The sequence below is a fragment of the Pleurodeles waltl genome, chromosome 4_2 (genome assembly GCF_031143425.1).
Source record: "Pleurodeles waltl isolate 20211129_DDA chromosome 4_2, aPleWal1.hap1.20221129, whole genome shotgun sequence".
Classification (NCBI taxonomy): domain Eukaryota; kingdom Metazoa; phylum Chordata; class Amphibia; order Caudata; family Salamandridae; genus Pleurodeles; species Pleurodeles waltl.
The window spans coordinates 323152033-323179618 of record NC_090443.1 but is presented as its reverse complement, the minus strand read 5'-3'; the positions used below and the strand labels follow the sequence as shown (position 1 = coordinate 323179618).

At 47.6% G+C, this 27586-nt stretch overlaps 1 protein-coding gene across 1 annotated transcript; it reads right to left on the bottom strand.

Annotated features, from left to right (window-relative positions):
- Positions 1-171: 171 nt before the first annotated feature.
- On the bottom strand, positions 172-27431 carry PDGFB (platelet derived growth factor subunit B). Its single transcript, XM_069231300.1, has 7 exons — positions 25531-27431; positions 14504-14600; positions 12813-12887; positions 11387-11580; positions 8622-8766; positions 4736-4908; positions 172-3410 (listed from the first exon to the last, which is right to left on the bottom strand). The coding sequence occupies exons 1-6, from the start codon at positions 25585-25587 to the stop codon at positions 4751-4753; spliced, it is 726 nt and encodes a 241-aa protein (XP_069087401.1). The 5' UTR covers positions 25588-27431; the 3' UTR covers positions 172-3410; positions 4736-4750.
- Between the last annotated feature and the right edge of the window lie 155 nt (positions 27432-27586).

Here is a 27586-nt window from a genome sequence, read left to right as displayed (position 1 = left end):
ATGCTGAGCCTGTGGAGGGGTGTACTTGCAGTGGACAAACGTCAATAAAAACAAAAGACATTTCTCACTAGCGGAAGGAAAAATCACCGTTTTGGAGGTACTGCTGAGGATATGTAGCTGTGGCAGGTCTCTGATCTTTTTTTAAATGAAAACAAAGCTTATTCCGAAAAACATGTTGTTTGCTCTTTTAATACAAAGTTGACGAAGCACATCCTTTTGTACAACTTTAAATACTGAATATAAATAAGTTTTCATAGAAAAACAAACAAAAATAGAGGATGCCTGTATTTTTTCCAGTGGGTTGGGATCATGCCCGGAGGAAGCACCTGAGGTGAGAGGAAGAGATAGGCACGAAAAGAATGTGTTTGTCTGGAAAATGGTATAGGGCAGGAGGGAGTGGAGGGTCTGGGCTAATGGTGTTTCATAAGGTACAGTGCTGGAAAAATAGAGAGCAGCAGAGGTCAGGAATCAGCCCTGTACCGATATAAAATGCAGGTTTGGATCAAGGTGCATTGGCAGAGCTGTGGAAGGGCGCCGGCGCGGGCACAGCAGGGGTCGCTGCAGCATAGGATTGAGGTGCATTGGCAGAGCTGTAAAAGGGTGCCGGAGTGGGCACAGGAGGGGTTGCTGCAGCCTAGGATTGAGGTGCATTTGCAGAGCTATGAAAGGGCACAAGCGCTGGCACAGGAGGGGCCACTGCAGCCTAGGATTGAGTTGCATTGTCAGAGCTGTAAAGGGGCGCCAGCGAGGCACAGGAGGGGTCGCTGCAGCCTAGGATTGAGGTGCATTGGCAGAGCTGTAAAAGGGTGCCGGAGTGGGCACAGGAGGGGTTGCTGCAGCCTAGGATTGAGGTGCATTGGCAGAGCTGTGAAAGGGCGCCTTTGCTGGTACAGCAGGGGTCGCTGCAGTCTAGGATTGAGGTGCATTGGCAGAGCTGTGAAAGGGCACGAGCACAGGAGGGGTCGCTGCAGCCTAGGATTGAGGTGCATTGGCAGAGCTGTGAAAGGGCGCCGGCGCGGGCACAGGAGGGGTCACTGCAGCCTCGGATTGAGGTACATTGGCAGAGCTGTGAAAGGGCACCAGCGTGGGCACAGGAGGGGTCCCTGCAGCCTAGGATTGAGGTGCATTGGCAGAGCTGTGAAAGGGCACCAGCGTGGGCACAGGAGTGGTCCCTGCAGCCCAGGATTGAGGTGCATTGGCAGAGATGTGAAAGGGCACCAGCGTGGGCACAGAAGGGGTCGCTGCAGCCTAGGATTGAGGTGCACTGGCAGAGCTGTGAAAGGGCACCAGCGCGGGCACAGGAGGGGTCGCTGCAGCCTAGGATTGAGGTGCATTGGCAGAGCTGTGAAAGGGCGCCAGCGCGGGCACAGGAGGGGTCCCTGCAGCCTAGGATTGAGGTGCATTGGCAGAGCTGTGAAAGGGCACCAGCGTGGGCACAGAAGGGGTCACTGCAGCCTAGGATTGAGGTGCACTGGCAGAGCTGTGAAAGGGCACCAGCGCGGGCACAGGAGGGGTCGCTGCAGCCTAGGATTGAGGTGCATTGGCAGAGCTGTGAAAGGGCGCCGGAGCGGGCACAGGAGGGGTCGCGGCAGCCTAGGATTGAGGTGCATTGGCAGCACTGTGAAAGGGCACCAGTGTGGGCACAGAAGGGGTCGCTGCAGCCTCGGATTGAGATGCATTGACAGAGCCATGCATAGGTGACTGTGGTGTATGAGCACAATCTGTCCTGAAGCACAGGTTGTTTTTAGTCGGGATTCAGGTACACTGGCAGAGCTGTAGTTAGGTCTCAGTACAGAAATAACACGAGGGACTAAGGTGCGTTGATAGAGCTGTGTGTGGGTCTCGGTACTGAAAAGCCAAGGGGTGCTGCAGGCCAGGACCTAAGTGCAGGAATAGTATTGGGTGCCACAGACCAGGAATGGGGGGCATTGATCCACTGTGTGTGTGTCACAGAGGTGGAATAGCAGGGGTGGCTGCGGGTTCACATTGATGTGCATCGGGGGAGTTGTGTCTGGGCCTCAGAACTTTAATAGCACCACAGAGACCTTGAAAAGGCCTACCATGGCCCACTCACCACGTCTCCAGGAGGGATCTCACTGTAATGCCACAGTGTGAGGAGAGAGGGGGCGGGGAAGGGTGCTGAGCGAGAGACAAAGGAGGAGAGAATGAGAAAGGCGAGGTCCGAAAGAACGAGAACAGTGAGACCTGAGGGCTTGGCCGAAATCCCAGTTGGCACAAGAATAAAAAAAACTGAAACAATACAAAAAAGAATTAAATTAAAAAAGCGCAATTATATACATCCAGTGTGCAATGATCCGCGCCTCATGGTGCGGGAGGGCCCCACATCACATAACCCTGCCCTTCAGACCACCTCTTGGCCCAAGTCTCCAGCGCCACACATTGATCATTTTAGTGGTTTGGGTAAGGGAAGGCCACCCCTACCCGACCCTGTCCACCGCGGGAGATAGGGCGTCCTTCCATGGTCCCCCTGTTTACACCAGGTCTGGGAGACAATAAGTCGTTTCCCTTTGTCCTGACTGTCTCACGCCCACCTGTGCGCAATCCCCTCAAGCAAGGGGATGTGAGGCATATTTTCTCCGTTGCAGTTTTGGCTCTTGTTCATTATTGTGGTTGTCTCTCCATGGCGTCTGTGCTACTTGCCCGGTATCAGTGCCACATTCTCTGCTGCAAGTTAGGCAATGCACTGTGGCAATCATATTCCACAATTGCTTGTGACAGTCGTGATACTTCAATATGGCTTGTGACAGTCGTGATATTCCACTACTGCTTGTGACAGTCGTGATACTCCACTACTGCTTGTGACAGTTCCGATAAATCCAGTATTGCTTGTGGCAGTGGTATTGGTCCACTCTGGCTTGCAGCAGTCATGGTGAACCACTATTACTTGTGGCAGTCGTGATACGCCAATATCGCTTGTGACAGTCCTGATGCATCACTATTGCTTTCAGCAGTCGTGAGTCGTGAGCAGTCGTGATACTCCACGTCGGTGGCAGTATTAGAACTCTTTCTTGGGCGCTTGTCTGTGGCAGGTGTGATACTCTGCAGAGGTCAGCGGAGGGCAGGTGTCTGTGGCTGTGGTGGTACTCATCTATGTTCCGTGGCCCTCATCTTACTCAGCTGCGTCTTTAGTGGGGTTGTACTTCAGTATGGTTGTTGGCGGTGTGGTGTTCCCTCAGTTGGGCTCAGTAGTACAGAGAGCACCTCCCTGGCTATCCCAGGCACCACTGTCCATGGAGAAAGAGCGGGAAAGCATGGAGAGGGCAGTGAGATGAGCACTGAATGCCACACGTTCGAAGTACACAGATAGGTCAAGGACCAGCACCGATGACCCCATAGGGGCTACATTCATGGGACGGAGACGGGAAAGCCAGTCCACGCTCAATCGCAACCTGTTGAAGAAAGGGAAAAAATGCCACTATCAGCAACAGATAGGTTTCACGTGACATAAAAAGGAACTAAAGAAACACTACTGAATCAAGCATGACACAAACAGGCAGAAAATACACTTAATAGAATAAAACATGTCAGAAACGAGAAAACAGAAACACTACGGAATGAAATACTGTACAAACAAGATAAAATAAACGCTGCAGAACGAAACAACACAAAGGAGACAAAATAAAGGCTGTAGTACATAAACATAACTGAAACAAGGCATGAAATAAATGCTACAGAATTAAGCATGACACAAGCAGGAACAAAAGAACACTGAAGAATAAAAGATGACACAAGATATACAAACACATCCCTGTAGAATCAAACATGACACAAACAAGTCAAAAGAAACACTGGAGAATGAAACATGGGAGTAAACGGGTGATAAAGGGAACTATAAAATGAGACATGACACAGAAATAGCATGGAAGAAACACTATGGGATGAAACAGTACACAAATGGAACATGAAAGAAACATCAAAGAATCAAACGTACCCCTATCGAATCAAATATGACACAGAGACAAAAACATTACAGAATTAAATATGACATAAACAAGTTGAAAAAAACACTATAAAGTCAAACATTAAATCAACAGGAACAAAAGCATCGCTTGAAGCATGACACTAACAGGACAATGGGGTGGCTGAAAATGGACGCCACTTGTGGGCCCAGATTTACTAAATTGTCTCGCAGCACAGTGCAGCAGCTAAAAATACTGCACTGCGTGAGAAGGAGAGAGCAGGTGAGTGCCATATTTACAGAGATATGGCACTCCCCTCCCCTCTTGCTATCGCCGGCACTGAAATTCCCTGCCGTGTGCCACGCACACACCGTTGCACCATAGTGCACGGGTGTCTGTGTGAGTCTAGCGTAGGTTTTGTACTGGAAAGATAGCTTTCCAGTACAGAATACTTTACTTAAACTAATTTTAAAACGTTTCCCACTTTGTATGTGTGCTGTACAGTGCAGAACACATGCAAAGTCGGAAAAGAAAGGGGAAATCAAAGCATTTCTTCATGATAGCACCTAGTTGAGATGGGCACTATTTTTTGACGCACAATCCTAGCTAGGGTTTATGCGCCACTTGGCTTTACTTTTAAGTGATTTTCCAGCACAAAACAAGTTTTGCGCTGGAAAGTAAATAGATTAAAAAAATAAATCGTCAATTTGCATTACTTTTGTACTGCAAACACGGTTCAAAATCTTAGTAAATATACCCCTCCATATCCTGCTAGCCATATTCAATCATCCCGCCAGGTGCACAAGTTTACGTACTTGGCACAACCCCCTCTAAGGGGCGTACAGCTCCTTCAGCGTCTTGGGCGCCTGCATGTGTTTAAATTTCCGGTGCTTGCGCTTGGCCGGCCGTGGGCGTGTCCGTTCCCGTGAGTCCACGGGAGGTGGGGCCGTGGTCCGTGGCCTGAGGGTGGTGGCAACTGGCAGCCCACCTGCAGAAAGAAAACAAGAAGAAGGGGGTGAAGTTTGGGTGTTAATATTCAGGAACCTTAGATTGAATAAGACAAAATCCTTCTGATAGTCCCACAAGCAGTGTCAAATCAGAGTTAGTGGTTGCAGGTGGGGCCCACTGGGGACTGGCACTTTTATTCTCATCAGACTTGACACATTGCAAGCGAAAGAAAACCACTCAAGGGGGAAAGAGGAAGAAAGTGAAAGACGGAAAGATAGTGCCAAAGGGAGAAAGCAGGCACCTGCAGGAGTGAGAAAAATGGGTGGGGGGGTTTCTGGTGGTGGATTAAAGAGACTTGCAGTACCATTAGACACCCCTGCCATTTGGTAGCAGCGATCAAGGGACCCTCAGCAAAACTTTTCCCCCCAGCACTTACTCTTTTACAAATTAAGGAGTGTCCTCAAATAGCTACATTGACCTAAAAATTACCAATTTTCTTTAATTTCCTTGCAAGAGCACACAATTACTTCAAATATCCTCAAATACAGACTGTGAGTCATGGGCGCTAGAGCAAGAAAGGAACATGGTCCCCTGGCTGCTGTTTGAATGATAAAATACAGCAATAAGCAGGGTTTGATGTGCCCTTCAGGCTTCTGGTCCCTGGTGCCACTGCACCTGTGGCACAAATGGAGGCTAGACCACTGAATATAGAAAAAGCTAACTCCCTGAAAATGCACACAAATCTCACTGACCTATACAAAAGTATCACAACTTTCTGTCACAGTGCATACAATTACCACACACTACCTTTGAAACCAAGATGTTGAGGCCGGTGTGGCACTATCACTAGAAACGCTTCGTAAATCAAATTAAAAAAGTAATCTGATTACAGATCAAAAAAAAAATATTAGATTACAGTCTCGATTAATCAAATTACAGCACACCTGCCATTGCAGTACCTGTACTCACTAAGCCCACTGTGGGAAAAAGAGGGGCGAGTTTATTGGTGGACACTAGGGCTCCACTCTTCTGGTGGTGGTGGGGGTTGCATAGCACTCATGAGAAAGTGCTGGTTTCAGAGGGAAATACCCACCCTGGCGGTGAAGCCCAGACCTGCTTTAAAGTAATAGATTAGGGGTGTTGCAGCACCCCCAGAAATAACCATGCTGGAACTCAGAAGGTGAATGAGCAATAAATATGGCTTTCCATTTTATGTGTATCCTATCACATTTGCTGCAGAGAGAGATCAAATATCAGGCTATATCTTCTGACAAATTGCTACTTGTTCGGTAACTGGAGTGTACTTTTATTTCTCAGACTGTAAAGTAAGAGGGTTTTGTAAAAGTGATCTAGGTGACAATCCTGCTAGGGTACAGGAAACGGACGGTAAGGCTGTAGCAGGCTGTTATTTTTCCAATCTAATACACAACAACATTTAAATATCGGGAAATGTACAATGACATCCTGGACCCCTCCCAGTCCGGGTTCCGACAAAACCACAGCACCGAGACCGTGCTCCTCTCCGCCACAGACGACATCAGACGCCAAATGGACAACGGCGAAACATCAGCCCTCATCCTCCTGGACCTATCAGCCACCTTTGACATGGTATGCCATCACACTCTGAGAACCCGCCTCTTCGAAGCCGGAATACAAGAGAAAGCCCTCGAGTGGACTACATCCTTCCTCTCCGACAGAACCCAGAGAGTCCGCCTCCCTCCCTTCCGCTCCAATGCCACCAAAATCATCTGCAGTGTACCCCAGGGCTCATCCCTCAGCCCAACATTATTCAACATCTACATGGCACCCCTCGTTCAAGTAGCCCGCCAATACAACCTCAACATCATCTCCTACGCCGAAGACACCCAGCTCATCCTCTCCCTCACCAAGGACCCGCACACCACCAAGTCCAACCTCCACAAGGGAATGCAGGCCGTTGCCGAATGGATGAGAAACAGCCGCCTGAAACTAAACTCAGACAAGACGGAGGTCCTTATCCTCGGACCCAACCCATCCGCCTGGGACGACTCCTGGTGGCCAACATCTCTAGGAACCCCACCAACACCGACGACCACGCACGCAATCTGGGCTTCATCCTCGACTCCTCCCTCTCCATGTCAAAACAGGTCAACGCAGTCTCCTCCTCCTGCTACAACACTCTCCGCATGCTCCGCAGGATCTACAAGTGGATCCCAACAGACACAAGAAAAACAGTGACACAGGCCCTCGTCAGCAGCAGGCTAGACTACGGCAACGTACTCTACACAGGCATCCCGACAAAACACCTGCAGCGCCTCCAACGCATCCAAAACGCCTCCGCCTGACTGATCCTCAACGTACCCCACCGCAACCACATCACACCCCACCTGAGAGACCTCCACTGGTTCCCTGTTGACAAGAGGATCACTTTCAAGCTCCTCACCCACGCACACAAAGCACTCCACAACACCGGACCTGCTTACCTCAACAACAGACTCAGCTTCTACACCCACACCCGTCAGCTCCGCTCCGCAGACCTCGCACTGGCCACCGTCCCCCGCATCCACCGAAAGACATCCAGCGGCAGATCCTTCTCCTACCTCACCGCCAAGACATGGAACACTCTCCCAACCAACCTGCGACTGACCCAGGACCTACTCGCCTTCAGAAGACTCCTCAAGACCTGGCTCTTCGACCAGTAGCAGCTTACCACCCCCCCCCCTCCCCTCAGCGCCTTGAAACCCTAACGGGTATGTAGTGCGCTCTATAAATATATTGATTGATTGATTGATACATATATTTAAAATTATATCAGTAATTGGGAAAGCACAAATGAAGCACTTTTTTTTTAAATTCCGAAGTGTGAGGGAAACGAAGATTTTAATAGGATCAAAAGAATCCAAGACACTTGGTGATGCACGAGTGATATATATAAATTTTTGTGCTGTATATTTTTGGTAGTAAAACTGCATGTCAGCACAAATTTAGAGGCCATTTCAACAGAAAATGAGCTGTTGTAAATCACAGCGTGCCACTTCACCAGTGCTCTAAAATGAAACACTGGCTACATACTACACCCTAGCCTCTCTCCAGATGAATGGACGTGGCACATGTGCTACACTTGTTTTTTTTGTATGACACTTGAATCTTTCACAATCCATACGACTTCAAGGATATAGCATTAATGGCAGCACTCCCACTCAAGAAATTGCTCCAGCACCACTGGCTTAAACTAAAAAAACCTTAAGCGCTTAAAACCTGACTGATTGGTTAAGCTGCCTGCTCCCCAGCCCTACAGGCCTTTCAGAGACACAACCTCAAGAGGAATCCCCCGATTTGCAGATGGCTGATTACCCATAATGCACTATCGCATAGACTGGTGAGATTCTAGAATTTTTCAGAAGTTTGCAACATTCACAAGGCTCTCTCCTCATTCCCTATCTTTGTAGGTAGGTAGATAGATAGATAGATAGATAGATAGATAGATAGATAGATAGATAGATAGATAGATAGATAGATAGATAGATAGATAGATAGATAGATAGATAGTTAGATAGATAGATAGATAGATAGATAGATAGATAGATAGATAGATAGATAGATAGATGTACAGGTTAATGTAGAGATTTAACATGAAGCCCAGTTTCAAATCTTGGAACAACTAAGCTTTTCATAATTTTAAAGTGTACATGAGTACCATGGAATCAGAAGGATTTTAGCAGCTATTCTGATAGCACCAACAGGGAGTTCAGTTTGCTATACCTCCCCTCTTACCTGGTGGCTCTGGTGTGCCAAGGAGGCGGGCATGGCGCTGAGTCCCCGTCACAGGCTGGCAGTGACACTGCAGGTGGTCCTCCAGGGCCACCAGGACCTTGTGGAAAACCGGCTTCTTCCTGGGCAACACTTCTATCTTGTTCACCTGAGGTGGGGGCGAGAAAGGAATGTGAGGTAGAATAGATCCATTATTGTTGATCCACCCCCACCGCCAACCTGCTCTTGCTCCTCTGCTAGGGGCTATCCCTTGCATCCGCCCGCCCATTCCAGAGCACAAACAGTGCCTTGTGCCTGAGTCTCAGATCAGGACTCTTCACTTAAGAGGGGTGGGTGGGGGTACACCAAAATAGTGCTTTTCTGCACCTTATTGGTTGGTTAGAGGACTTTGAAGACTCCATCATCTCTCTCTCACCTTTCCTCAAAAGTGTACAATTCAATGTCTAGAGTTAGCCCATGAGAGTGGGATAAAGGCCAGAATTTTAGGATATCACATGAGATAAATTCACCAAGAACCTAAATGGCATGTGTTTACATAGCCAGTGTTTATCATGAAAAACCTACATTAAGCACCCTAGGTTCCAATGCTTACCTCCTCCCAGGAGGCAATTCTGAGATTCAATATAGATTTTAACATTAAATAGCTTCTAATTTGAAAGAAATGTACGCATTATTTCAATTTCTAAATGCATTATGTAAAATAAGGGAAAAGGTATGTTAAAAACAAATTTATGAAAAAAATGAAAAGAAATGCAAAAAGGCGAGGAAGAGAGGAGAAAAGGGTATGTTCACACTGATCAATAGCTGCAGATATAGGAATGGAGGCACGGAACCCACGCTGTTTTGGACATGGACCCTCCCAGAGCGCTACAACAACAAGAAATAAAAATGATGACGAATTGTATGATACCAAGAGTGGAAGGGTAAAAGTCATCCAACAGAAACAATGGTAAAGAAACTAAGTTCCAGGGGAGAAACAAACAGAAGCAGAGGAATGGAAGCCACTAAGTTTGAAGCAAGCAAATAAGGCTTGGAAAAAAAAAAAGCAAACCAATGATAAGCAATGGGCTGACCAAGCCCACTCTAAGTATTAGCCCTGTACATGTTAGGTCTAAAGCTGTCTGTGGGCAAAACTAAAATATACTCATGCTTCGGATATGTTCTGTGGGTGGGTGCTGGTGAATATATTGTGAAAAGACAGATATAGGGAGATAATTACAAAATTCTGTACAAATTCTTCACAAGGACATTTTAACTGATAACACGTTTAATATACATTCACCGATTATTTATTTTTTGTGGTAGATGTTCTTGATTTTTTTATGCTAAAGTGTAAAGTCCATGTCTTTTTAGTCAGTGTTTTTGGGTAGAAGTTTTTGCAACTTGAGATTTTGAGCCGATGGTGACAAAGGGCAGATGCTGCGTCATCGTCGTTTGCCTGTCCCTTGAGGTAATGTTTGGACTCTTTTGTTTCCTCCTTGAGAAGTGTGGTAGAGCTGTTCAAGGCACGTGCCACACGATGTCCGGAGGCACGTGCAGGATGTCCTATATACACTCCCATACATATAGCCTATTTTGCCATAAAATTCCTCGATGGTCATGACCTCCAATAGGATGGAACTGTCTGAGAAACACAGGCCGCTAATGTATCCTTTGCCCTTTAAACCCCCACCTCCCCCCCAATGCACGCCCCAAACAGCAGGGCTGATGGCGCGTGCCACAACAACCCTTCCCCACGGCCAACCGAGGTTATCTCTCTACCCCTCCCCAAATGATATTTCCCGATTAGAACACACATTCTTCTGACATTTGTTTCCACCAAAACAGCCCAGCCCCTCCCCCCACTTCTCCCATGCTGGGGCTTTTCCGTGCAGATTTCCGTACCCTTTGTTCTCTAATCTGTTCCGGACAGTTCCATGTTGTGTATTTTTTCAAATGTTTTAAACTTCACTTGCCTGTGGTTGCGCCTTGGAGCAGACGACACACACAGCTTTCCTGGGATAGCTCAGCGGATTGATGCATGAGCTGCTGGCGCGGGTGATCTGCAGCTCTCAGATTTCTGACCCTTTAGATGAGTGCACCCGTGTACGGCATATGTTTGTGATTTTCAAGTCGCGGGTTTGAATCCTTGTATACAGGACCTAGTGGGTTAATGCATCTGCTGGAGAGGCACCTGTATCCCACAGGTCAGCACCAATCCCAGTAAAACAGCATACTCGGTTAATGCTCCTGCTGTATTCGGCTGAGATCTGTGTGTAACATGCAAGTCACAGCTTCCAATCCCAGAAGGACAACTCAGTGAGTTGAGGCACTTAATGAAAAGATTTGTATAGTGTAGGTCTTAGCTTTCAAATGATGTAAAATAGTTTAGATTAATGTCCCCGCCTTTGTTAGTAATCTTGGAGTCACTTTTTTCAATCCAAAAGAACAGCTGAGTGGGTTAATGCATCTTTTGGTGCGGAGCCTGTACCACGTGTCAGTTCCAACCCCAGTAAGACAGCTCAGAGGGTGAATGCCTGAGCTGTAGGGAAAACCCAGTGAACTAATGCTCACGGTGGGTTTTGGCTGTGGGGTGTAAATATTACCTGGTTACAGGTCCCAATCCCATAAAGTACCGGCTACTGCACTCTGTGCGCCTAAAGGGCAGGAGTTCTAATCCCAGTAAAATACCACTGTGTGTTAACATGCCTGTTGTTTTTACCTGCAGACACACAATTAATATCATATAACTGCTACATAAATGGGCAAAATGAAATATACACACATACCTGTACGTGCCGGATCTGCACAAGCGAGGCAGCGCAGTGCATGGTCTTGGTGTTGCAGCAGCCAGAGCACCGTTGTACCTCCACACAGGGGGGCCACACCAGGAAGTTGGCATTGGTGGGGTCCACGAGGCTCCTGGAGATCTGGAAGACCTCCGTGCGGGGCTTGCACTCGGCGATCACTGCTGCCTCCACCTCTGGAAGGGAGAAACAGGGTGTCAACATCTGGAGAAGGCTAGCGATGTGTGCCTGTCAAGGAGCTGGAATAGCAAGCAGGGGCGTACGTACCATTGGTTCAGCAGGTGCAGTAGCACCGGGGCCCAGAGCCCTAAGCGGCCCATTGAAGCCTGGTAATTGCTGTATTTCACTACCGCAACAGCAGTCAAAGGGGGCATTCTCCTTGCTTGCTCCGGAGTCCAGCGCAAGCAAGCTATGCTACTGATGGCAAAATTGTGCCGCAGGTCGTGTTCAAGGTATACTGGCAGAGTTATGTGCGAGGCTCAGATCTGGAATATTGGGGAGTTCTTAAGGCCCGATCTGAGATGTACTGGTACAGTGGTGTGGGGGTCTTAGTATATGAATAGCTGAAGGTGCTTGGTGTCAGATCGGAAGAGCGTGAGCAGAGCTGTGCACCGCTCACAGTGCTGAAGCAGAGGGGGCTGCAGATCACGGTTGAGGTGCACAGTCAGAGTGGTCTGCCATAGGGTGGCCACCTCCTTCCATGCCATTACAAACACTATTTCCAGCCCTCAACTTGTGCATAGTAGCCTAATGCCTTCTGGGCTTTTGAGTGTTGTTTTGCGTTCATTAATTGAATACACTTGAAATCAATGATTTTAAATTAAAAGTTTAGAACTGGGGAGGGTATCCAGGGTGACCATGCGTGCGACGGTCATCCCAGTACACCATCACCACTTCGCCTCCACTTCTTCTACTGGCCTGAATAAAAAAAAATGCTATAAAATGGGTAAAAAATGTAAAATTACAGCTTTAGAGGGGCTTTCTCCCACCCCTTCTCCGAATTATTTAATGTAAGGCAATGAAGAGGAGGGATGTAGTAACAGGGGTGTAGTGACATAGAACTGACAGAGCTGTGTGCTGCTCTCAGTGCTGGAATCAGGGACATAGCTACTACTGGTGCAAGAGATGCAGTGGCATCAAGGCCCAGAGTCTTGAGCAGGCCATTAAGCCCTGATAATTGCTGTATTTTATCAACCCAACAGCAATCAAAGCTGCTGTTTTCCTTGACTGCACCAGGGCCCATGGACCCTGTGCTCGGTTAATGTCTGGAATAAGGAGGATGCTCCAGGTCATGTAGAGATTAAGGTGAGCTAGGCGGAACTGTGTGTGAGCTGCAATACTGCAAAAGACGGGGGGCTGCAGCCCAGGAATGAGACGCCTGTGGTCCCAGTAATGGAAGATTGCATACCTAGGCTGCGTCTGGTTCTTGACATGCTGGAGTTGTTTTTTGTCCTGTTTCTCCAGGAATAGTCTTCTTCTTCTTCTGTAAGAGACAAAACGCAATTTACAGTTTTAGTCCTCTCAGAAAAGCACAGGCAAAGCTTCCTGTGTACAAAGATGATAAACTGAGGCGGGGGTAAACTGAGGCTGTGAAGAGCTGTCAGTGGAACTGAAATCACTTTCTGTACAGGGGTGGGCTGGGGCTGTGAAGAGGCTCCTGGGAAAGGAATTACTTCCATGGAGAAGGACAGGTTGGGTTGTTCAGTGAAGTGCTTTAAACTGAATTACTGAAGTGCAGGTACTCACTCTTTATATTGCCTGTTTGCTCCAAGAAGTGCTGCTACTCTCCCATTAAACGCACTGCAGCAGTGCTGAGAAGTGCAGGTACTCAGCACCAGACAGTGCCTGCCCACTCCAAACACTTGTTCAGAGATAGTCACGTAAGGGTAGGTTGTCCGCGTGCAAGCGATCATATGACATGGATTGCATACATGTGGGAGGACAAGCTCGGCTGTGGGTATGTGTTCAGGGAGGGAAATTCTGGGGTAGTGGCTAGGTGTTCTTTTAACATACATGTGTTCCGTGAAGTGGGATAGACAGCCAGCCTATTCAGCTCTTCCACGGCAAACACCCTTTCTTTCCACCCATAGCCCCCCCCCCAAAAAAAAAAACAGGCTTCAGGCTTCTGAGAGGCTCCTGCCTTTCTCTCCCTGGGCCTCTCTGGCTCCCTTTCAAAGCATTCCTTGGCCCCATCCCAGCCTCCACCCACAGACCCTGGGGGGCAGCCAGGTGTGTGAGGGGTACATCCTGCACCCTCTCCTATCTGTTGGCCCTGTGAGAGCCTCTGACGGACCCCCACCACCGCTTTGCCACACATCTAGCTTTGTCTCACACAACTGGGGTTGTACTTATAGCCCTCCCCCGTCTTTAATCTACCTACTCCACCCTGATCAACCGCCGTGCCTCTTTCACAATTGGGAGGGTCTGAGAAGCTCCCTCCCCGACCCCCACCCACAGTCAAAGCACTCCTGTCACACCTGGAGGATCCCTGAGGGCCCCCCTATGATGTCCCTAAGTCAACCCTATCCCATGCCTCTTGCTTAGGGAATGAGGCAGGTCTGAAAATGCCCCCTCCTTTGAAGCACCCCCCATGCATGCCTACACGTCCTCTTTTACACTCCCTTACTCGACTCTCCCTTACCCAAGGATGGGGGATGTGGGGGGCCTTCTGAAGAGCTCTCTCATCCGTCCGCAGTCCATACCCTACCTTCGTCATAAGTTAAGTGAGGGAAATAGGGGGACATTCTGGGGCAGTGGGTAGGTGCTCTTTTAACATAAATGTGTTCCATGATGTGGACAGACAGCCGGCGTATTCAGATCTTCTGGATTTTACAATCCATCCAGCCTTCACCCCAAGCTCCCTCCTTCCAAGCCTGTGAGTAGCCGGGTGGTCTACAATCCCCGCCTCCCAGGTATACCGCTCTCCAGCTAAGCCAACACTAGTGAGGCATTCTCCTCCTCTAGGCCCTGCACCCTGCTGTGGTCTGGGAGCTGAAAGTATGGACAACCCAACAGTAATGGTGGGGGAACGTCATCCTTTTTTCTCATCAATCACCGGGGCCCCTGGAAGACGGGTATGGGGTCAGTGCGTGGATTTACCTACGGAGTCTACGCGCAGAATGGTCCTGAGGTCTTTGAAAGAGCGGATGGAGGTGGCGCTCAGCACAGAGAAGACCTCCTCTGGAACAGGGTCACTCTAAGGTAAAAGAGAGAACAAACATGGTTAGAAAGAACTGTAATTCGAGAAAAGCTACTAAAAGCAAGGATATTCCTTACGCCCCTACCCTCAACTAATAGCTGTGGTCCACGGCTCACAAAGCCACGACTGGATCAGCCTGCTCTAGTGACCGGCAGTCCTGGGCTCCCTACCTTAAATACCAGGCCAGAAGTGACTTGTTCAGATACTTGCAGACTAGTTCTAACACCAGGACTGGGGTAGCCTGCCTTGGAGAACCGGAGGATAGCCTCCCTCCCCCCCCCACACACACTTTCTTGCCTCAGCCTTTGTTAGTTAGTAAAACCATGCTGCCAAGACAAGGGACTCGGATCAGTCTATAGTGGTATGATTAACAAATGTAAAGCATTTTTGAAGAAAAACCCACGCAAAGTGGTGGAAATACTTAGAACAAAGCATTCAATCATAAACGTAAACACGGCTTCGTGCACCAACAAAAGTATGAAGAGGCCACGATCAACGTGCGCATTATCGATAGATTAGAATTAGCGGGAAATTGCCTTTTCAAATTGCGTTCACCCGGTTGTATTTCCCGCGAGGGCAAGGTCTTCCGGGTAAACACGGGAGATAAGATTTGACCACGTGGATCTGCAAACGTCCTGGTTGATAAGGAGCCACGACGCCCTAGGTTCACAAATCGCTCCTGGCTAGCGCTGACCTCTAAGACCTCCGAATACCTACTCCATCACTGGCTCCGCGCCACCGGTTTTGGTCAATTGGGACCCTGGCTACTTTGGTGCCACCAGGTGACGCAAACTGGCACTGCCCATTCACCTTGGTCCATTTGCAACGGAAATCATTTACCATAGTCACACACCCTTCTAGGGTGGTGGGCAGGAAAACGACACCCCTCCACAGAGTCACCAACTGTACCCGGGGCGCATGTCAGGAGCCTGTGTAGGTGGTAGGGAATTTTGAAAATACCCCTAAATGCTTGAGGCTCTGACAGGCCAGCAGGGCTAGGTAAACGCCAGTTACTTGTCAGGCTTGCCTTCCATCTAAGGAATAGAGGAACTGCCGAGATACATTTAGGGTGTGTGTGTGGGGAGTGGAGGGGGCAGTCAGTTACAAGAGAATCCAATGATTCCGAAAAGCCTGCAGGCCTGGGGCTGAGTCACTCATGTAAGACTCACTTTTTTAGGTTTAGAATAGAGTTGGCTACGTGACTGGTCTATACCATGAAAGGCCATCAGGGCTGGGGCGTTTTCACCCACATGCGCGGTTGTGGCTGACTTACGAATCACTCGGCACTAGCTGACATGCCTTTCGGAGGCAAATCTGACATAGGAGCCAGTTTGGTAGTCGGCCAAGGCAGCTATGTGAAAGGTAGAGATCCAAGGGGCACGGATCCAGGGGGCACAGTGCCAGGCATTGTGCTCGGCAGGGCTGGTCCTCTCCAGCAGTGAGGAGGTAAAAGGAGGGCCACAGAAAGAGAGAGGGGGTGTTAGCACAGGCCCCACAAAGAACTAACCACTGCATTCCTATGGGACCTCGCATCGCCTCGAGTTACACATCCACACGTACACTCACAGGAACAGACTATGTGTCCCCTGAGGGATAGCTCTGCTGTCTGTACCTTGGCCAAGACTGCAGAGCTACTCCTAATATCTTACAGATCTGTCAGGCTCAAACAGCAGAGAAATGCATATATCAAGTTACAAAGCGCTTCCAGGTTCTATTCTCAGACAGCAGAGATATCCCTCCAGTTGTTCTCATCTTACAGTTTCAGGTGTAAGGCGGCAGAATTACTCTGCAGGACACAAAGGTCCCCTAGGCGCATGCCCCTCAGGTTACACAAATGCTACAGACTCAGCCAGCAGGATTACAATTCACGTCATAATGATTTTATAGGCTCACATTCAGAGCTACTCCTCTCTGAACCCGGTGCGTATCTCTTGCAGAGCCGGACAGCAAAGCTATCCCTCAGGGTGCAAAGGTACGACATGTAGGGAAGTGTGTATTGGCAGAAAACAATCTGGGGGTTAACAGAGCTCTATACATTAATGGGCAGAAGGAATGGGCTACGGTCGTGTGCAGTCACGGTACTGGTGGTGGGTGGGTGCTTATCTGTGTAGGGCAGAGGTGATCAGTGAGGATAAGGTGTGCTTTGATTTCGAAGAGATGTATTGTTTCTACATACATGCATTTTTACATTCTAGCCAGGGCACAAGTCATGGTCGAGGTAGAAATGGGTAAACGTGCCAACCACTATTTTCACTGGGTGGAAGAAGTTGGGTCCCACTAAAATATGCTGAATTCGTCCCAGTATCAGACACTGGGTCACTTTCAGCAGTACCTGCACAAGTTCTGAGCGGGAACAGGCGGTGAGGGGGCTTTCTTATTTTAAATTCCAGCTGGCCCAAAACAAAGGCCAAGTTAAGGGGCCATTAGGCCTCCTTTTGTTCCAGTATCGTGGCTGGGAGCTATCCTGAGCCTCACACCTAAATACAATGGAGGGTAAAGAAAGGCACACAGCTTATCACTTCAGAGGTACTTAAGAGAGGGCATGCTTTTGACTTTTTTTCAGACCCTATACAGAAGAGATATGCATGCACTGTGTTGGTCTGTTCCAGTATTTTCACAAATAACAACTGAAATACCATTATTTTGTTTTATTCCTTTTATTGCGCTACTCATCCCAATGTAGGGTGTCAGAGCAATTTACATCACATGTAAATAGTATAAATTAACAATAAATCATATGTTTGCAAAGCAATGTACACGGTGTGTTACATCAGACCCTGAGGGTTACAAGGTGTAACAGACATATGCCCTTTAGAGCTTACTGTGCTCTATTAGAAGGATTACAATTATGAACTGCAAGTAACAAAAGGATCTTTAAGTTTAGAGCAGTAACCTAGTTACCTAGCTATATAAAATAAAAACATGTAATCTGCCTGTTACAGGCTGTGCTTTGCAGGAGGCACTTTAACCCTCTATGCTACTTTGACTCAAAACTGGGGACTAGACAAAACACAGATCTCTTTAGCAAATGTGTTAACCTCCAGAGTTACCTTACCATTATTATTATTCCCTGAGATTTACTGGGCGCACAAAGATCTCTGCAACAAGTGCCGTAACCCCATAAAATATTTTAAAATGCAGATTTTGCAACCACTTAAACAGAACAGATTTGCTGCTCCATTTCTCCTTGCTGCCAGTTTCCTTGTGGCAGAGGTTTAAAAAAATAAATTTATAAATTGAGACCCAGATTTTGTGTTGGGGTTGCTTCACTTTTTCTGGACAACCCTGACACAAGGCCTATGAAAGAGGGGAAGGGGGCAGGTGGGGAAGAGAGGTAGACAAAGAACTAAGGCAACAAGGACATGGTTACAGGACCAGGCAACAGATGAATAAGGGACATTTTAGTTAAATCACAAACAAACAAAAAATCTCTTTTGAAACCTGTAGTCTTCGGGTAATGAAGTTTAAAGGGAAGGGATCACCCTGGAGACAGGCCAGGTTGAAGCCAAATGAATGTGTTTTGAATGTCTTAGTTTCGTGGTTAGTAAGTTCTTAAAGATGGAGTGCTTCGAAAGGAATCTGCATATTAAGATGGGACAACAACAGTCTTATACCTAGGTACAATTAATCTATGTTGAAATGCATTGTTGCTCACTCATTGCATGATTCATCTCTAGTAGTGTCTGCTGCAACTTCTGTTTTGGCTCGTTGAAAGCCAATTGTCTAGATTTATTCCATTTAATACGGTGTTTATTGCAGTTAATCGTTGGGGATTAATATGAGATTTGTTTCTTAAATATGGTGCACTTATTAGGCCCCGCAATTCCTAATGAAATTACTAGATAAATCAGTCATCCCAGCCTAACATACCTAATCTGATATCTTTCGATCGATGCTTGATGCACTTTACTTATGCACGTTACAAACACTATACTCTCAGTTGATGGGATGTACAGGCTTTTATTCATTCCGCTGAAAGGCGCTTATTTAAACTCAAATTGATTTTAATGTAACAAGTTGTTGGTAAGGATTTTTATTCATCTCTTGTAGGGTGTTTTGTATAAGACAATGTCTTGGAAATTAAAATTAAATAACATTTAAAAAAATGTGTGTCAAAGCTTTGAGATGCGTCAGGAAGGGTTTAGGGGGGCTCATTAGTGTGGCATTACCAAAGTCAATACGTGAGATCACTAGTGCTTGAGCAACCAAAAGGAAATTGGCTGGTTGTAAAATATGTTTTATCTTTTTATGTAAGGGTGAGACTTTAGTGTGTGCTCAGTGTATAAGTTCTTAGATAAATGGGAATCAATCCAGAAACTGCAGGATCTTACTTTCCCGAAGGGTGAAGACCTCAAAGTAGAACTTGGATAGCCGGGTCTTGAGCTGTTCCCGACTGCATGTATAATAGCTCAAGTCAGTGTGCTGGCATGATATTGCCCTGGGCAGTGCTTTACACCATTTCTCTTTGCAGACACAGCACGATCTACAGGAGAGTCATTGTTGATAGAGCTCGGGAGTGTGTTTACGTTGGCTGTGGGCTGTGTGATGGTAAATAGAGTGAGCAAGGTTTGCGTTGGTGGGGAAATCCCTGATGTGGGGTTACTTCTCCTTGGCTAGTTTGGGTGGCCAAAACGGGTGATCATGTGGAATGCATGGTGAATCAAATGAGTTGTGCTGGCGGGTGGCATCTGAGGGCGGGACTAGAGGTGAAGATTACATCTGGAATGTTGCCCATAATGTGACTTGGTTGATGATGTCCAGTAGGTTGAAGGGTGCAGTTTTCAGTTTTTTGGTGGACGTTTCTCCTGGTAAATTGAGGCTCCCGGGGGTGGTGATGTTGGTGTGATTATTGGATCATCTGATAATTAGGGCTGTGAATGCCTCTTTCAGTTGGTTGCTATTTCCTGGGGTGTCTGCAGATCAGGTTGGAATGAGCTCTGACAGGCAGTAACTGGGTATTTGGCAGGAATGGGCTGTACTGTGATGAGGTTTGAGTGTTCCTAGCGATTTTGGGGTCATGGGGAGTTGTGGATGACCGTGAGGTCACCGCTGTGTTTGTGCTTTCAATTGATGTACTGGGTGCTTTAGCATGTGGGGACAAGGTTCTGAGGTCGAGCCATGTTTGTGTCAACTGGTTGTGAACCGCAGAATCACCGAATGCTGATGGCATGCTGGGCAGTGTGTTTTTTTCTTCTGGTGTGTGGCATATGGTCATTAGTGGGGACATAAAAGCGTTGTACGGCTGGTGTGTGATTTTAGAGGATTAGAGGCGTTTGCATGTAGGAGCGAGTTTATGGCGTTGTTGGAGTCAATTACATGAAGTTGGTTTGCCTGGTGCATTAGGTGCTGGGGTTTTGGCAGATGTTGCTTCTGGGATCTGACCATTCCAAATCAGGAGTCTTCCTTGAAAATGTTGGAGGACAGACTGGGGTTCAGAATATGAAGGGAAGGAAGGGGGGCCGCAATGATGGTGATTGGTGGATAGGAGGGCTTTCAGAGACCAGATCTATTCCTCCAGGTACACAGATCCCACTGTCACATTATCAGGCTTCAGACAGCAGGGCTATCCCTCATGGTACAGATTTCACAGATCTTACATGCTCATGTTTCTGACAGCACGGCTGTCCTTCAGGACACAGAACTTTCTAATGTTCATTTGTCAGACAGCTAAGCTACACCTCAGGTTACACAGAATTTACATGCTTAGACTTCACACAAACATGACACCCCATAGGTTACCCAGATTGTGCAGGCTCAAACTTTAGAAAACAGGGGAATATTACAGGTCATGTACCTTTCTAAGGGTTGGGCATCAGAGATATCCCTAATTCTACACAGATTTTACCAGCTGTGTTCCCTGAAACATCCAACACTGTTCCATAGACCTTGGCAAACTCTCCGGGCTTCATTGTCTCATGTTGTGTCTGGAGCTGGGTGTTTTAACTTGGATCTAACCCAGTTTCTGACACTCGGTGTGACCTCAGGCAACTGATTAACCACCAGCCGGGTGACTCAGGGAGCAAGACAGTGAATGTGTCTAAAGTCCCAGGAGACAGACAGAGCACCAGGGGAACTGTCTATCTATAGAGACTTCCCAGGACACAGATACATGTGAGTATATATAGAGTGAGGGAGCGGCTGTGGGTATGCAATTATTTTTTAGGTACAGTGGTGTGTATTTATATATAGCAAGAAGGGTGATATGGGGCCAGTGGGAATATAGATGGATGACAAACACTTCAGAGTTCTCTGAGCATTCTGTAGGGCTGAAAACATCCCCTAAATGTCCACGAAAGGGTCGAATAGTGAACACAGGGACGGACCCTTCAATCCAACGGGAAAGTGGGTAATGAATAGAGCAGGCGAATAATGGTTCTTTTGTGTCTATTTTGGGGGAAATGCATCAAAGGATAACATCTTCAGACTTTATGCATATTGTTCAGATTTCATAAAACTGCAGTAAAGTCACCAAAATCCAATGGGGGCCCAATTTTGCTGCATAACCTCAAATGATTACATTGACAGTCAATATTGTCCTTTTAGTGAACAATTCTTTAAACAGTGCAGATGGGGTGGTGCTCTGTGACACATGCAAAAAATATATACAGATTATGCAGATTCAGTTCGTGAAACTCTGGGCTGCCATACCTTTAAAACTGTCAATTCCATTTCTGTTCAGCTATATGTATGCGATAATACTTTGCGGTCCATTTTTTGTGATGTTGATGTTTCGGCCTAAGTGGGATCTTATCACAGCACAATAACGTCTGTCTAAATCAGAAGTGGTGTCCACGTTCCTCCCATAAACACTTTGAGCAAGCCACATGGGCCAGGGAGTTTATGAATCGCTTTTTTGCAATTAACACCAAAAATACTTTGGTTTGATTCCTCATACACCTGATCCTGTAGGTACTTGGAAAGAATCCTAGCACCGCTTCTGATATGACAGACTTTTATGAAATAACATTGTTATTGGACAATCAGTGGCATCTCTACAAGTGACTCATCCTAAACCTCAATCTGCAAATATCATCTCCCTAACTCCTTTCTACAGACTCTTACCACCTCCATCTCTCTTTTTACTCATCCCAAACGCATCCTACTACTATGATCTCTCAAATAACTCTTTCTAGATCCTTCCCTCTTCTGTCCCTCCATTATTCTATTTAATTCAACTATCAGACTTACATGTCAACTTCTCAAATTAACTCAAATTTCCCTATACTAATTAATCCACCACTAATACTTTTTGATTCCGGAGTAGAGTTCTACTCGCAGAAAAAGCTCTTCGACACCTCAACAGGGGTATTAAGCACTATATAACTACAATTATGATGGGCCACAAATAAATCTGGGGAAGGCCACCTACAAACGTTCGACTCTGTACATAGCTCCCCTGCCTCTTGGCTATTTTTGTGCTATAAGAATAACACACGCTGGCACATATATGTGCGTGTATGTATGATTTTGAGTGTCAACACTGCTCTGATGTGAAAGGTAGTTGGCCATATTAATGTGGATTTCAAGGAGCAGTGTCTGTCTTCTGGCTCACCCTCATGGCACATTCAACAGCTGTGGTGGTGAAGCACAAGGTGGGCCAAGAAAAAAGGAACTGGATCATGCCCCTTCGCCCCCCCCAGAGAGGTCAGTGTGAATACGGTCTGGGGAAAGCGAATGTAGCGTGACTGGAAGGGCTTCTGAGAGATCTAACAAGGTTTGCCAGCAGCACCTGTGTAATCCCCCTAAATCTGGAGAGCTTTAGGAGGATCAAAGAGCAAGCAAGGGGTGAAAGGGGTGTGCTTACTTGGAAGACACTTCCACGGGGCCTATCAGGGACTCTCTTTGCCTGATCAGATGCTCGGCAACCATCGCAGGTCACATGACTATCCAATCACTTGGAATTTTACGTGAAGGAGAGAAAAAGGGGTGCGAATATTTCATCACGGGCTGATGATGTTATAAGTGGGAGCCAAAGTAGGAGATCACGTCAGTAATAATGAAGAATCAAGAATGAAGCTCATTTTCATCTGATTAGGTGTGAGGGGATAGGGCGTTGATAGCATTAACAGGACTCTCGCACTTCCCAGTCCCATGCGTGAGCAACTCATCCAGTCCAGGTCTTTGCCTTTACATTCTAGATTTTGTAGTCCTAAATAAAATCAGGACTACAAGTCCCAGGATGCAAACAGGAATCCTGTGCTGGGTGAAATGCTAACACGTGGACATGGGAAACTTGAAAACTCTGTGCTTTTCTACCAGCAGCATACTGATAAGTAGGCCTGAACGCACAACACCACAAGCGCAAGACCCACAAAGGGAAGGGAAGCTGTTTCTTCTGAAATAAAAAAAATCCACAACTCTTCGGGGCATCTTGTGGCATCAGCTGGTAATGGTACACACTCAGTGGGCTGTCTGGAGATACAAAAGCCCCTAACCACAAGCTAACTTGTGATACATAAATAGGAGCATCTGTTTGCAGATATTTTGGGGTAACCTGTAGGTTAAAGGTTCAAATTGAATTTCGTTAGCTCATTCTTTTAAGGCACACGCTGCAGAGTCATCATGTAAATTCCTGGCCACAGATTCCCACCGCAGTAAGATAATACAGTGGCTTTTTGTACTTGATGCACACACCAGGATGTAAACTGAGCACAAGCAAGATAGCTCAGGGATGAAAGCCTGCTGCTGCCTTTAGGCCTCAATCCCAATTGGAGATGTTAGCGGTTTAACACACCCCCTCACATAGATGTGTTTGTGTGCATGTATGCGTTGCAGACCTCAACCCTGATCCAGTGAGGAAGATGAGGGATTTAACACACTGCTGCATAGAGATACTTTTAGCTTGCACGCAAATGTTTCACACCTGACAGGTTGGACCTTTAACGTTCGGAGTTAAAAAACATTTATTTCCTGAACTTTCACAGTTGTCAGTTGATATTGTAACATTTATTGTTGAGATCATCATTTCAGACAAGGGGTCCGATTTAGAACTTGGGATTACCGCGCCACAACGGTGACAGATGTCCTGTCCGCCGAAATCTAAATCCCGTTATATCCAATGGCGAGAGGGTGTGGCATAATGGCCTGAGCTGCCGACTTTGGAGCTGGGGAACTAGGTTAAAGTCTCTACATCAGCTCAACATCCTGTGATTCTGGGCAAATCACTTAATCTCCCAGTGCCTAATGAACGTGTCCTTGTGTAATGTAACCTGTGCTCATGTAAAGCACTTCAATACCTTTGGTTTTAGTTTGCATTACATAATACTGCAAAAAAAAAAGGGACTTTGATTTTTGCGGACAGGACATCGGTCAACGTTGTGACGGAGTAACCCCACACCAAGTTCTAAATCAGGCCATAGGTCTGTAAATGACCTAAGCGCTCTCCTCTCTGAGAGCTGTATGGTTATAACCCTAGGAAAAACAATATCTTGAGTTCAGCACAAGCTCTAAGTTCCAGAGGGAAAACATTCCACCAGGAATTGCCAATGGATTCTGATAACTTCCTCTCAACAGAGGAAAAGTCACTTCTACAGAGAGAGGACATTACACTAGGATGGGCCCTTGGATTCTGAGACCTCCACGACCGAAGAGTCCCCTGTCATAGAGAGGACATTCCCCCAGGAAGTAGCTTTGGATTCTGATAACCTGGACAGCAGAGACCCCAGACCACAGGGAGGACATTCCCTAGAAGGGTCCCAGTGATACCTGCAGAAGAGCATAGACTTCCTAATGTGGACAGAACATTCACCAGGAAGTGCCCCCAAGGACCGTGATCCCCAGGACGGCGGGGGCCTGCCTCAGACAAGCCCTCCACTAAGAAGTGTCCATTGACCCTCAGTCTCTTTGCTGGCTCCGGCCAGTTACAATGTGGCACATTTCTGCAGGGGACAGTTCTCCTAGCTGTATTCCACTAAATGCTATCAGTACAGCCTGACTTTGAAGTGCCCCTTTCGGCCTCTGCGGCCTGTCTTTCGGCTTTCGGGTACTTGAGACATTCCTCTATGAGACGCAAGAGGAATTATTCCTAGTCAAAAGGTTAGATTGCTCAGCCAGATAATGAGTCCTTTTTGTAGATCTCTATGTAATCTGCTTCACGTCTGTTAATCCTACCAGCACAGTACAGGGGGTTATTGCGCCTTTATCTGAAATCCTTCTGGAGGCGGTAGTCCAAAGAGTGAATTATAGCGAGATAGCTCAGTGGGTTAATACTTTCTCGCACACCTTGGCCTGTGCAACATATGTCACTAAGTTCTGCATGGGCTTCATTTGCACCCTGGCCTGTATTCCTTGTATTAATGTGAGCCCTGCTTTGAGCTCTCTTTCCCCACTTTCCCTAGTGCCTTCTCACCCCTGGGCCTGTACCTGTCAACTCGATCTCTGCATGGAGCTCCCGCCCACAACTGGCACTGTATGACACCGTAAACTCCCCTCAGAAATCCTCTTAACCCTGAGCCTGTGCTTGCGGGAGTTCCTCCTTGCCTCTATGCTGCCTCTTTATGACTTGTGTTACTGCAACCTCTGGAGGTTGCCCTCTCTCTCCCCAGCACTGTATGACACTTTAGGCCCCACTCAGAGATCCTGTCACTTCTGGGCCCTTGCCCGAGGGAGCTCCCCCTAGCTCCCATGCCTTTATGACTTGTGTCACTATGCACTCTAACTCCAGGTCCACTACGCCTCTGTATGACTTGTGCTACTGTAAGCTCTGCAAGCAGCTCCCGTCTACCCATGGCCTTATTACTGTAAACTCTTCAAAAAGCCAATTTCGAATTTTACAGCTTTCACATAATACTTAACCCATATGTAAGTACCCACTTCGGAGTAGTATACGCATTTAAAGGAAGTAAGACACATATAATTGACCCTATATACCGTAGGCTTGTTGTCTTTGGAGCGCAATGAATAATGGCGGGTCAGATGAACGACTTACCTGTGCATCAGCGAGGCGCAGGTACCACAGCGAGAGCAGCAGGTACCTCCAAATCATGCTGACTCCAGGCCCAGAGTTTTTGGGGCATTTAAGAGAGTTAAACGTACAGCCTGGCTACAACAGGTCCAGCCTTGAGCCCTTGGGATAAGCAAAGGCCCTTTCTGCCCTTTGGTCAAAGTGGGCACGCGACTCCACCGGAGTTCCACTAGTGGCACGTCCTTTTACTGCTCTGTTGTAACCACCATTGACTTCATTGTTGGCGCCACCATCGACTCCGCTCTAGGCAACTCCAATGAGTTCACTATTGGCACCACCTGCGTCTCCGCTAATGGCACCTTTTATGTCTCCTCCAAAGACAACTAATTTCAATCCGCTAAAGGCAACACTTTTGACTCTACCATATGGCATGAAGCATCCGGCGGGGTCTCAGCACCTCTTTTCCACCCGGTAGGTGGCACCCAACCATATCTTCTTCCACCTGTTCATCCAAAGGAGCTCAACTGGGCAGAGCCTTCCCAATTTCCCAAATACGAACACTTCTAGGATGATGAAATGCATAAATGTCTAAAACGTCCATCAGGAGTGGTACCTACAAGTATTTTAGGGCAATATTTCCTCTCCTGTGCATCATTTCTAGAAAAAACTCCTCCTCCCAAGTGCAGTTCATGGAATTGTCTCCTCATTAACACACATTTGCAGTTGACGTTATTTTCGATGCATTAAGTCTTCAATACCATATTTTGTAGGCTGGATCTGTGATATTGTGCTCAGTAAGGTTCTTCAAAGGCCTTGGCCTAGATATCCCCTTCAATAAGTTTTTTAGTCCATATCGTCTTCCATGCGATTCGTGGTTGAGAAGACCCTCGCTATGCCCACCTTTGATACGACCTCAATAATTATTGATATTGTCTCAATCCATTTTGCATCTAAGACACTTTTGATAGCTCCTCCAACTTTCTTCTTTTAAATTGTCTTCTCTACTTTGACAGCGTCCACGGTACTTTGGTTTCTGCTGCAAAATGTTTCCTCGGCGATCTTGTGGTAGGTCGATATGGTGATATTGTCTATGATAGGTTGATGCTGACTTCGTCGCGTCTCCTCTCTGATGGTGTCTTTACTACTTTGAGGTCGACTCCGATGTTGGATATTGTTAGCCTGAACTCTCCTTGGGCACTGCTCTTGGCGCGTGCACCAGCTGGCACTAGGTCGATATCGTGCACAAACAATGGAGTTAGTTCTCTTCGGCTGCTTCTCCTGCGGGTTGGCACGGGCAGCAGCGGGCGCTCTTTGCTGCTATCTAACCTCAGCAGCTGCTGCTTCTGCTGAAAGGCACAGCCAGCGGCCGGTGGCACCAGCCTTTCAGAACTGACCCAGTGCCAGCCACTTGTCCACAGACGGGCCGGCGATCGCCCTCTCCCCAAGAGGGTGGGGCTGCCCGCTCTCCAGGTGTACCCCGTGTACGTGTTTGCGGAGTGCCAGTGCCACACTCACCTGGCACAGGTGTGGGGTAGCGTGAATCCTTTCTCTCTCAGGGAGCGTGACTGCCCTCTTTCTCCAAGTGCGTGGCTGCCCTCTCGCCTCAGGTGCGTGGCTGCCCTCTCTCTCCAGGAGCGTGGCTAACCTCTTTCTCCAGGTGCGTGGCTCCCCTCTCTCTCCAGGAGCGTGGCTGCCCTCTTTCTCCAGGTGCGTGGCTGCCCTCTCTGTGCCAGGAGCGTGGCTGCTCTCTCGCCGCAGGTGCGTGGCTGCCCTCTCGCCGCAGGTGCGGGGCTGCCCTCCTTCTCTAGGTGTACTCTGTTTGTGTGTGTGTCTGCGGTGTGCTGGTGCCCTCCCCAGGCGACTGCACTGGCTCCTAAGCCCTCCCCCAGTTCCAGGGAATGTCGGCACTGCAGGGAAGGGAGGGAGCAGGCGCTGGGTGTGTCAGGCGCCCAGGCAGACTGTACTTATATGACTGGAGGGGTGGGAGGCGGCTGGGGGCGGGGACGGCCTGGATCTGGCACCCCCCCCCACACCCCCGCCCCTGCCGTAAAATGAACTCCTAGGGCTGAGGCTGTACACT

Bases quoted from the DNA above. Each gene is read 5' to 3' on its own strand.
- PDGFB (XM_069231300.1), bottom strand. From the start codon at position 25,587: ATGATTTGGAGGTACCTGCTGCTCTCGCTGTGGTACCTGCGCCTCGCT. The intron at 8,767-11,386 runs GTATGTGTGTAT...CCCCCACCTCAG, and splicing joins TGCAGATCCGGCACGTACAG to GTGAACAAGATAGAAGTGTT. The intron at 4,909-8,621 runs GTAAGAGGGGAG...TTCTTTCTGCAG, and splicing joins TGGCACACCAGAGCCACCAG to GTGGGCTGCCAGTTGCCACC.